Source organism: Hoplias malabaricus, chromosome 17 (assembly GCF_029633855.1).
Source record: "Hoplias malabaricus isolate fHopMal1 chromosome 17, fHopMal1.hap1, whole genome shotgun sequence".
NCBI lineage: Eukaryota > Metazoa > Chordata > Actinopteri > Characiformes > Erythrinidae > Hoplias > Hoplias malabaricus.
In genome coordinates, this window is record NC_089816.1 from 18,620,260 (window position 1) to 18,632,538 (window position 12,279).

The following is a 12,279-nucleotide window of genomic DNA, read 5'->3' on the forward strand; positions in this document are numbered from 1 at the left end:
TAAATCACCAAACCCTAATGGTCATAAGAGGGATAATACCCACTAACAGAATGGGTTATATATATAAAAAATACCCTGTGATTATAGTCCGACTACCACCTGAGGAATTTCATCTCAGGAAATAAGACTAGTAAAACTAGCCAGGCAACCCAGGTTCATTTGTTGGAGACAGATACCAATTGTCCACACTCAATTTTATTCTCACAATAAGATGATTTTATTTCAGTACACATTCAAACATTAACCTAAAACACTAAAAGACTTTAGCTGCAGCTTTTAAATTAATAGATCAACATTCAATAAAAATCAGTCAAAATTGACAAACTCAAGAAATAACCAATTACAACAAAACCAAAATAAACAAATGAAAGTCAATAAGGACAGTATACACTCAAAGACCACACGAAAAATAATAAGAAAAGAAAATGAGCAAGCCCAAAACTGGTATATAACCAGCTAACTCAACCCAAAAATTGACACAAATAATCGAACAAAATAGAAAGGAAACTTAACACAAGAGAAAAGCAACATTTACCAAAAAAAAAAACAGTTGTCGCACAATAAACTTGAAAACGAAACAAAAAGAAAATGACCACAAATAAACAAACAAAACGATTTAACAGACCCGCAAGTGATACGAATCTATAACAGCGCAGCAGCACGACTTAACCAAGACGTGGAGAAAACAGCAGCACCTCGAGAGGAGCAGCAGCTAGGGGAATTTAAAAGGAGTTTATCCATTTCTGTTGGCACGGAGGTGTGACAACCGATAGAAGAGAAGGAGCAGGTGGCAGTGTGACGATTCTAACGAAATATAGAATGTAAATAGAAAAGACAACTGGAAATATTCTTAGAGACAGGGAACATGCCTAGCTGGAATTAAGCTGTGAAGCAGCAAAATAGTGAAGATGCAAAGCACAGAGCAGCAACGATGCGAAGCAGAGAATGAATAAAGGCCTCAGACCATGTGTCAGGAACGAGGGGTGGATTGAGGGAGGCGGACGCACTCGCTAAAACACGGTATACGTTTATTTTAACTGAAAATAACAAAACAGACTTTAAACATAAGGAAAACAGACTAAACTACACACTAAGAAATAAACAGGGTAAACGGGGACAGACGGACAACAAAGCGAAACGACGACAGAGGAAACTTCGGAGACAGACAGAAAACACGACTGACTAGACTTGGGAGAAATGTGAAATGAGAATGTGAATGAACGACAAACAAGATGTGACACAAGAGGGCTTAAATACAGACACAAACGAGACACACCTGGACAGATAACGAGGACGGGCTAACACATGACACGGACGAGGAGGCGGGACGAGGGCGGAGACAAGGATATAAACAAAACATAGCCATGTGCGAATAAAGCACATGGCGGGGACAACAGACTGACAGGACGAAGTCGTGACAGATTCCCCCCCCAAGAACGCGCAACTCCCGGGCGCGTACTCCTAAACCCCCCAGGAGCTGGCACAGGAGAGGGCACGGAAAACAAGACAGGACAACAAACCAACGGGTGACAGGACTCAGGACAATACGGGAACAGACACTGGAGCTGGGGACACAACAGGACCGAATATACGAGACGGGACATGGGACATGACAGGTGACTGACAAAGGGAGGTAACAGAAGACTGGAATGGACTGGACACATGAGACTGGATGGGGTGCTTTACATTAGACAAGACACTGGAAGGGAACAAGGACTGGACCGGAGACAGGACAGATGACGGGACTGAGTGCTGGGACTGAACGGGAGCAGAGACTGGTGACAAGACACTGGACAGGATAGGAACATTAAACTGGACAGGGGTATGTGACTGGACAGGGGTACATGACTGGACAGAAGACAGGACAGGTGACATGACACTAGACTGAAACGGAGACGGGACTGGAGACTGGACAGGGGATTGAAAGGGATACTGGACCGGAGACAAGACAGGTGACTGGACATTGGACGGATACGGGAACTGGACGTGAGACAAGACAGAGGGTTGAAATGGGGACTGGACAGGAGTAACAGGGGATTGGACATGAGACAGGACAGAGGGTTGAAACGGAGACTGGACAGGACTAACAGGGGACTGAACCGGGGGTTGAAACCTAGACTGGACAGGACTAACAGGGGACTGAACCGGGGGTTGAAACATAGACTGGACAGGGCTGACAGGGGACTGGACTGGACTTGGCAGGGGAACAGGTACAAAAACATTTACAGGGACTGACACAAACACAGTGACCGGGACCGGGACAGAGACAAAAGCTGACATGGGTACTGGGACAAGGACAGAGACAGGAACCAAAACAGGGACAGACAGGGGAACCAATATAACAGGGGGGTGCCCAGGACTGGCTAATGTCTGTGGGGCATTCTGAGGAACCAGCCTGGGCACAGTTCTGGGGATCGGCCCTGAAGTCCTTCGGGCCGACCTACGGACATGGACAGGAGAGGCCGTAGCCACAGTCACGGGGACAGGAGAGGCCGTAGCCACAGTCACCGAGACAGGAGCGGCGGGTGCCGCCATAGTCACCGAGACAGGAGCGGCGGGTGCCGCCATAGTCACCGAGACAGGAGCGGCGGGTGCCGCCATAGTCACCGAGACAGGAGCGGCGGGTGCCGCCATAGTCACCGAGACAGGAGCGGCGGGTGCCGCCATAGTCACCGAGACAGGAGCGGCGGGTGCCGCCTTAGTCACCGAGACAGGAGCGGCGGGTGCCGCCTTAGTCACCGAGACAGGAGCGGCGGGTGCCGCCATAGTCACCGAGACAGGAGCGGCGGGTGCCGCCATAGTCACCGAGACAGGAGCGGCGGGTGCCGCCATAGTCACCGAGACAGGAGCGGCGGGTGCCGCCATAGTCACCGAGACAGGAGCGGCGGGTGCCGCCTTAGTCACCGAGACAGGAGCGGCGGGTGCCGCCATAGTCACCGAGACAGGAGCGGCGGGTGCCGCCATAGTCACCGAGACAGGAGCGGCGGGTGCCGCCATAGTCACCGAGACAGGAGCGGCGGGTGCCGCCATAGTCACCGAGACAGGAGCGGCGGGTGCCGCCATCACCGAGACAGGAGCGGCGGGTGCCGCCCTCACCGAGACAGGAGCGGCGGGTGCCGCCCTCACCGAGACAGGAGCGGCGGGTGCCGCCCTCACCGAGACAGGAGCGGCGGGTGCCGCCATCACCGAGACAGGAGCGGCGGGTGCCGCCCTCACCGAGACAGGAGCGGCGGGTGCCGCCCTCACCGAGACAGGAGCGGCGGGTGCCGCCCTCACCGAGACAGGAGCGGCGGGTGCCGCCCTCACCGAGACAGGAGCGGCGGGTGCCGCCCTCACCGAGACAGGAGCGGCGGGAGACAGGAGCTGTAAAGGGTTTAGGGGGTTTCACAGGCACACCCATTAGATCCCCTCGAGGTGCGCCCCTGTTAGCCTCAGACCTCAGAGCTACGGAGGTGAGGCGGTATACGTTTATTTTAACTGAAAATAACAAAACAGACTTTAAACATAAGGAAAACAGACTAAACTACAGACTAAGAAATAAACAGGGTAAACGGGGACAGACGGACAACAAAGCGAAACGACGACAGAGGAAACTTCGGAGACAGACAGAAAACACGACTGACTAGACTTGGGAGAAATGTGAAATGAGAATGTGAATGAACGACAAACAAGACGTGACACAAGAGGGCTTAAATACAGACACAAACGAGACACACCTGGACAGATAACGAGGAAGGGCTAACACATGACACGGACGAGGAGGCGGGACGAGGGCGGAGACAAGGATATAAACAAAACATAGCCATGTGCGAATAAAGCACATGGCGGGGACAACAGACTGACAGGACGAAGGCGTGACACCATGGCACAACACCCACAGCAATCACTACTAAATACACACAAAAATCACCCCGTTACTCCACACATTGTAAACCCACACAAATAGGGAAAAATATACCGACCTAAAATAATTAAAACACACAAATCGTTGCAGTTGTACCTGAATCCACCACGCCAAGCCAACGACAGGAATGTCAAGTTCACCGGAAAGGTGGGGGTGGGGGGGGGGCAAGCAGGGCAAACGAATCACTAAGTCCTCCTACTCCCCCTTCTTATAGGGCTACAGTGACATTCCCCAATTAACCCTTGACATTACCCTTACATGAGTATTAACTGGAAATAAATAAAAACACAATCTGCCACAGTGTGAAGTCAACATGATTTCTGAAAGATTTTAGAAATAAACCAAAGAGCCACAGGTTTCCCAGAAGATACAAACAGTTCAGTCTGAGCTCGATATGTGTCCATTAATATGTCCCACACTCTGCAGACACTCCTTACTTAATGAATTCAGCTGCTCTATGATGCACATAGATGTTCTCAGGCAGTAATTTTTGTTGCCTAAAATGTAATGGGACACTCTGGAGCTACTCGTAAAATTCACGTTATCATACTCAGTACCAGATGTGGGCAGCAGTTGTCCATAGAGTGTAGTTATAGAGAAATAACAATCATAAACTTCTTACACCAGTTTAAAATTCACAGTGCAGCAAAATGATGATAGTTTGAGACAAAGACTCTTCTGACACTGTTCCCTCTTTGAATGTTTCTTTCAGATACCTGCAGCACAACCGAGTCAGAGTGGTGGAACTTCATGCTTTTCGGGGCCTTTACAACCTCACACGCCTGTGAGCACCTGATCATTTCAGACACGGAGGCCAAGGAATTTGTAGTATAGTGGGGGTGGGGGGTGTAGTGGAGGTGTAGTGGAGTGGTGTTGTGGGGTGAGGTAGTGGGTGAGTGTTGCTGCCGTGTACTGGTGGGGTTTGTGGGGGTGTAATGAGGTGGTGTAGTGGAGGGTGTGTAGTATGAATGTAATGGGGGTGTAGTGAGGGATTGATTCTGTGAGACTGAGCAGAAGGCCTTAACTCTTTTTTTTTTTTTTTTTTTGCAGGTATTTGAGCCACAATCAAATCTCAAGCCTGGTGCCCGGAGTTTTCCAGGACCTGCACAAAGTCGAATGGCTGTAAGTACTTTACATTTCTCTAAGAAACACCCATCTGTGGACACTCGACCTGGTCACAGGTCTTTTCACTGAGGGCTATGAAGTCCCCCAGCATTGTGCTATGCAACAGTGGAACTGTGTTCTCTGGAGTGATGGAGTTCCTCTGGTGTGTGGAACAGCAATGGAGTTCTATATTGTTACCTGGGAGTGGAGTGGTAACCCTGCTAGGGCTCCTGGTGCTTATTTCTGTTCTGTCTTCTTCCCGAATAAACACCTGTGAATTGTAAACACTGTGCTTCATGTTTTCCTGAATGAGAGCTTGACAGGGTCTGCCCCGACTCACTATGTGTTTGTGTTTATTAACGAGCTCTGTGTTCTCTCCATATCTCTGACCAGGATCCTGGAAAACAACAAAATCCAGCAGGTTTCCTCCCTGACCTTCACCGGCCTGCGCTCCCTCATCCTGCTGTGAGTCTCTGCTGCTGTTTGAGCTTAATCTGAGGTTAAAAAGTGTTCTATTATTTAAGACACATCCACATACACACACCTACATATTAACACACACACACACACACACACACACATACATACATATAGACACACACACTAGTGCACCGGGGGCTGTGAATGCACCCCAGAGTGTATTCCCAGGTGCCCAGGGAGTAGTTGTGGGTTCGGTGCCCCTCAGTCATGGAGGGAGGAGGACAGTGCTGGAATCAAACCAACCTTTCAGTCCAGAGCCTGGGTTTTGCACCAATAAGTTACACATATATTTCATATCCCGAGATTGTATTAAAGTGTGTGTGTGCTTTACAGTGTTCTGTTGGATAATGCCCTGATGAAGCTGGAAGATGTTTGCCTGGAGATGCCACGGTTGAACTGGCTGTGAGTGTGATGCTCCTGAGGGCTCTGAGTGTGGGGTTAGGGCTAGGGTTTAAGGTCAGGGTACGGAGGTGTGGAGGATGTAGGAAGTCACTTGAGAGTGGAGCAGCTGTTCTTCTGATGGAGATCTGTTGTTGTGTTTTTCGCAGAGACATGGAGGGGAACCAGTTGGATTCGATAGAGAACACAACCTTCTCGTCCTGTAACATGCTCACAGTGCTGTAAGAACCCCCTCTCTCTAAACTATCATCACAATAAGCCCTCTCTCATTCACTCTATCTGGCTCTCTTTCTCTTTCTGTCTCTGTCTGTCTCCCTCTATCTCTCACGCTTAAAAAAACAAAACCAAAAGGAAACGTATATTTGTGTACACAAACATATATTTACACACATATATATAATGGAAAATAGTTAACTGTGTCATTTATAATCTATATGTAAATGCAGTTTAATAAATGATAACACAGCTGATTATTTTCAGAGCGATAAATATTCTTTGTGTTTGTATACATTCCTCTTTTCTCTCTCTGTATGTTTCTATCTCTGCTTCTCTCTCTCTCTCTCTCTCTCTCTCTCTCTCTCTCTCTCTCTCTCTCAGAGTCCTCCAGAGAAACAGAATTAATCACATCCATGAGCAGGCGTTCTCTGTGCTCCGCCGATTAGGAGAGCTGTGGGTTCTTAACCTGAATAAATCATTACCTTTCTCTCTCTCTCTCTCTCTCTCTCTCTCATACACAAACACACACACACTGCTCCTTTGCCCAGGAAAAGAGTTTTAGGTTAGGGTCAAAATTCCCTATCCAGTTTTAAAAATACCCCCTCTATTCACTGTCCTCTCTATCCTCTGTCCACTGTCCTCTCTATGCTCTGTCCACTGTCCTCTCTATTCTCTGTCCACTGTCCTCTATATACTCTGTCCACACCCTCTGTCCACTGTCCTCTCTATCCTCTGTCCACACACTCTGCTCTGTCCACACCCTCTGTCCATTGTCCTCTCTATACTCTGTCCATATGCTCTGTCCACTGTACTCTCTATCCTGGGTACCCACGCTCTGTCCACTGTCCCCTCTATCTGCTGTCCACATGCTCTGTCCACTGTCCCCTCTATCCTCTGTCCACACACTCTGTACAGTGTCAGAGATGCAGCAGCAAGGATTAACTTCATTAGAGGACTCATTAATGTGAGACTGAAAGTAAACTTCCTCTGTCATCTGTCTCTCTCAAATTCAGATTCAAAGGTGCTTTATTGGCATGGCAAATAAACAGATAAATGTAGTCCATATGCTTACAAGAATAAAAACAACAATAAAAATAACAACATTAATAACAATAACCCAAAATAGTCCCTCAGACTGTGGCAGGCCTGGACGCTCTGCACTAGTGTGGACACTCACTGTCTCTCAGACTGTGGTTAGGGGATTTAATGCCGGCTCATGCTTATAACTTTGAATAGGATTTCCCATAGACATTATGATTGAGGACATTACCAACGTGGCATGGTACTGCAACCTTAGGTGGCGTGTTTCCCCAGGTTTCGTTTGACACTTTGGGCATGTCTGAGCTGTCCTGTATTGCTATGATTTCAAGTGAATACTTGGGGTTTCGCATTACATGCACCATGTCTTTGTTATTGACTCTGACCCATCTGTTCTGCACTTACCTTTTCCACCGGTCAACTGGTTGACCAATGAGTGGACAGTGCCAGAGGTTAGGGGAATTCATTACCTAAGTGTTCAGGTGATGTTTTGGTAATGTGGGTCTAGAACGGTCCATTAGGGTGTAATTAGCCATTCCACCTTAAAATGCTAGGAGTTAGGGTTAACATTACCGAAGTGGAAGCAGGACGGTTTGGTGGGTTTAGAATGGTCAGTAAAGGTGGAATTAGAAGTTCCCCCTTAAGAGAGTTAGGAGTTAGTGGAAACCATTGGAACTAACCATCCCCCCTTAAAAAAAATCAAGAGTTAGGGTTGACATTACTGGAGTGGAACTGGACACTTAGGTAATGTGGGCTTAGAACGGTGTCTTAAGGTGTAACTAACCGTTCCTCATTAAAAACGGAAGAGTCAGGGTTTACATTACCTTAGCGTCCAGGTACCACAGTGGCAAAATCAGATTCAAATGGGGATGCTTCGTCATTTATTCCCCTAGCTTCCTAACTGTCATTTCCCATTTCCTGGAACATAGAAATGAAGTACAGGAGGAAGTAGAGGAGCCATCTTTTGGGCTTAAGTTTGTACTGCGAGACATTCAAGAAAATTCTTTTGCGGGTGCTGTAGGAGGTAGAATGACTGTTCCACTTCGTGAAGTAAGAGGCAAAGGAGCATGTCCAACACCAGTGCCCCCTAGTGTAAATTATGAAATTTGCACTCAGTTGAGAAACTGCAGCTCTGTCTCAGACCTGTTCAGAGGGCAGTACTGACTCTCTCTGCTCTCTGTCTTCCTGTGTCTGCCCGTCTTTGTGGCCAGGCCGTTGGCACTGAGTCTGTATTTTGGCAGGGTAGATCTCAGTTTGGGTATAGACTGTGTGGTCAAGTAATCTCTCTCTCTCTCTCTCTCTCTGCAGAGACTTGTCTAGTAACAGAATCCAGAACATCCCTCCAAATCTCTTAGTGAATCTCAGCGACTTGTTACAGTTGTGAGTTTCTCACTGCTCATCTCATCGTTTATATTCATGATGGCACTTTAAAACCAATCTTCAAATTCCCAGAGCACCTTCAGCTGCTGCATTGTTCAGCTGTGTCTGTCTGAACGATCTCTGAATGTGTTCCAATCTGATGGCAGATTTCTCTTCTCTCGCTTCACAGGAATATTTCAAACAACCCCATCCAGGACCTGCAAATGGACCATTTCCACCAGCTGCACAAATTAAAGTCTTTGTGAGTCATTTATGATTTCATTACTCACATGGCTCTGGCAAGGGTCAGAGGGCATCAGTGGGTGAAGTATGAATTATGAAAAGGCCTTTAACATTATTATGTTGTGTTTTGATGTAAAAAAAATTGGACACGTTCTGTGAACCCGGAAAACCTCAGCCCTTCACTGTCTGAGTCTGAGGACAAGAATCATTGGATTATTTAGATACATTAAGACTGTATTCAGAAATGCTGTATTTATCCACATTGTCAGGGTTTTCAAAAATACCTCCATACACGCAAAAGCCCCAACAGAACACCTGAGCACTCTGGACCACTCAGACACATGAGGGATGCCTCTAATAATAATAATAATAATAATCCTTTCATTCATTCATTCATTCATTCATTATCTGTAAGAGCTTATCCAGTTCAGGGTCGCAGTGGGTCCAGAGTCTACCTGGAATCATTGGGCGCAAGGCGGGAACACATCCTGGAGGGGGCACCAGTCCTTCACAGGGCTAATAATAATAATAATAATAATAATAATAATAATAATAATACTGTCTGTCTGTCTCTGTCTCTCTCTCAGAACTGTCCAGTGTTTTTCCAGTGCTTTGTGCTTGACAGTGTGTTGCTCTATGTTAGTGGTTCTCAAACTGTGGTACGCTTACCACTGGTGGTATGCGAAGCAGCAAGAGGTGGTACGCCAGATGACTTTGAAAAATTTGCTATAATTAAGGAATTAACCCTTAATTAATTTTTTTTGTGTTAATACAAATACATTATAGGCTACACATACACAGCTTTTTTTTTTCGTCTGTAAGGGAAGGTGGCAAGGGGGGCAGAGCAGGTGTTCCCCTGTGGTTTTCCACAGAGGAAGCAAACGAGATCCCCCAGTATTTTGTGAAATTCATAGAAATCCAAAGAAAGCCCAGTTTCAGCACCTTACTGCATGTAAGTAAAGGCGTAGAGGAAGATGTGAGCGAGAAAAAACATGCTGAGACCAAAAGAATTCTGTACACATGAAGACAAAATAGAAGAAAATGAAAAAAAATGTCCCAAAATGTTGTTTGCATCCTTCACCTCCTGATACAAGCACCAAGAACTGCTGTAAGCACCTGCTTAATATCTTTAAGCAAAAAAGTTTATATGTTTTCATAAATGTGTTATCTCTCTAATTTTAGTAATTATTTTAGAATAATTTTGGGTACCACTAAATTACAGCCTACTAATTACTGGGTAAGTACAGAGTAAGTACCTGTTAAGATACAATACGTACTGAGTAAATAAAGGGTATGCTACTAGAAATATGTGTTTATTACTGAGTATCTTACAAACATTTTACAAAAAAGGAAAAAGACCAGAAGAGAAACATCTATTTCATCATTAGTCAGCTATGTTCATATAATGTCTTAATACGTATAGGCTAAACAGTGTAAAATATCTCCAAAGTATGTGATGATGATTACTGTGGTAAATCAAATCAAATCAAATCAAATTTATTTATATAGCGCTTTTCACAACTGATGTTGTCACAAAGCAGCTTCACAGAATTCCAGTAAGACAAGATTTGACATGAAATGTAAAGACAAATGTAAAACCCTCAAGTGAGCAAGCCAGGGGCGACAGTGGCAAGGAAAAACTCCCCCAGCTGAGGAAGAAACCTTGGGAGGAACCAAGGCTCACAAGGGGTGACCCATCCTCCTCTGGTCAATCTACTGGTGATGATAGTTAGTAGTCCATGAGAACTTCAGTGTAGGGACAGCTTCAAGGCACTTGGTGGTTGCTGGAGCGTGGGCAGCTGGTCTGAAGCGTGGAGGAGGATCTCGACAGTCATCCATCAGTGTCCAGACAGACAGTTGGCAGTCGTTTACTCGGAAAGATGTAAAGGGATGGAATTAGTTTTGAACTGTTTTGTGTTTGTAAAGTAGAAAATATGAAAATTTCCAGAGTGTGGCTAATGACTCCGGCAGATCTGACTATGACAGCATTAACTAAAAGGAGAGAACCAGGAGGACACACAGACACGGGAGCATCCTGAAACACTGGCATCCCTCCGCTCCACCGTCAACAAACCTGAGTGATCGCGAGAAGCGGCGGGACGACAGCACCAGCGTCTCAGTATACTATAATTCCCTGTGTCCATGGACCCCCCGGATCTGCCGCCTTTATCTATGGGGGAGCATTAGCTACCAAATGATAAACTAAACAAATGAGTTTTTAGCCTACATTTGAAGATTGCGACTGTGTCTGAGTCCCGAACATTTTCTGGAAGATCATTCCAGAGTTGGGGGGCTTTATAAGAAAAGGCTCTTCCCCCAGCTGAGGCCTTCTGAATTCTGGGAACATTTAAAAATCCAGTATTCTGTGATCTGAGTGAACGTGGGGGCTCATAATAGGAAATTGTATCTTGAAGATATTCAGGAGCAAGCCCATGTAGAGCTTTATATGTTAATAACAAAATTTTGTAGTCAATGCGGAATTTAACAGGCAGCCAATGAAGTGATGATAAAACTGGGCTGATATGTTCAAATTTTCTAGTTTTAGTGAGGACCCTAGCTGCAGCATTTTGAACTAGTTGAAGTTTTCTTAAATTGCTGCTCACATGTCCTGAACCTAATGAGTACAAAGCACCATGAAACTCTGCTTGTGCCTGTAATGTAAGCAGTTGATCATGTCCTTCCCTGTAGGTGCACTGTAAATAATTTTAAAGGGTCTATAATTACATTCAAAAACAGTGAATTCAAAATAGTAGCTGCATTCCTTATTTATACAAAGTGACAGTAATAGTCACTTGCATAAACTGTGATAATTTTAATAAAATTTTATAATCTATAATTATGCTGAGAAGTACAAATGGATTCGGATGTAGTCATGTGCCTTATTTGTATAATGTTTGTAAGATACCCAGTAATAACCACATATTTCTAGTATCATTACCTTTATTTAATCAGTACTTATTTTATCTTATGGCTTATTTAACAGGTACTTTCTCTGTACATATTCAGTAATTAGCGGGCTATAATTTAAAGTGTTACCTAATTGTGTGTACAGAAAGTAAAAGGCAAAACATGCAAAAATTAAACCAAGATTTTGCCTTATACCTCCCACCAAAGGTGGTACTTGGAAGTTTTGGTGAAAATGTGTCAGACTAAAAGGTTTGAAAATCACTGCTCAAAATAAATGTAGTTGTAGTTATTTACCACTGCAAACCGACAGGGAAATTATTCTCATTCCTCATCCATATTAAACACATTCAGAGGAGCCTGGTGTCCAACAGCATTCGAGAGGCTGCGTGGGTGGGTCTGGTACAAAAACCTGTGTTGCTAAAAGATGTTTAGAGGCAAAAACAAGACATTCATAGCTTTAAGGAGGCCCTGAGCCCTCAGTTATCTCAGTGAAAGACCCCCACACTGTAGCCCCTAATTATCAACAGCATTCACATGAAGCCCAGAAGAAAGCAGGGTACAGAAATTGAGTAATAGGCTGTGTTTGTGTTCTAGCTTCAGTGCACGGGGTCTTCTCTTTTCAGTCTCTA

The 12,279-nt window shown here is 45.4% G+C and overlaps 1 protein-coding gene across 9 annotated transcripts in view; it reads left to right on the top strand.

Annotated features, from left to right (window-relative positions):
• The window catches only part of rxfp1 (relaxin family peptide receptor 1), a 47,909-nt gene that overhangs the window by 25,962 nt on the left and 9,668 nt on the right, over positions 1-12,279 (top strand). For 6 of the 9 annotated variants that reach the window (XM_066649725.1, XM_066649729.1, XM_066649732.1 and 3 more), the window contains 8 exons: positions 4,617-4,688; positions 4,955-5,026; positions 5,402-5,473; positions 5,822-5,890; positions 6,037-6,108; positions 6,485-6,556; positions 8,450-8,521; positions 8,691-8,762. In XM_066649725.1, the coding sequence (XP_066505822.1) occupies positions 4,617-4,688; positions 4,955-5,026; positions 5,402-5,473; positions 5,822-5,890; positions 6,037-6,108; positions 6,485-6,556; positions 8,450-8,521; positions 8,691-8,762 (573 nt within the window). The remainder of the gene's footprint in view (positions 1-4,616; positions 4,689-4,954; positions 5,027-5,401; positions 5,474-5,821; positions 5,891-6,036; positions 6,109-6,484; positions 6,557-8,449; positions 8,522-8,690; positions 8,763-12,279) is intronic. The other 3 variants (XM_066649727.1, XM_066649726.1, XM_066649728.1) reach the window with 3 other exon arrangements.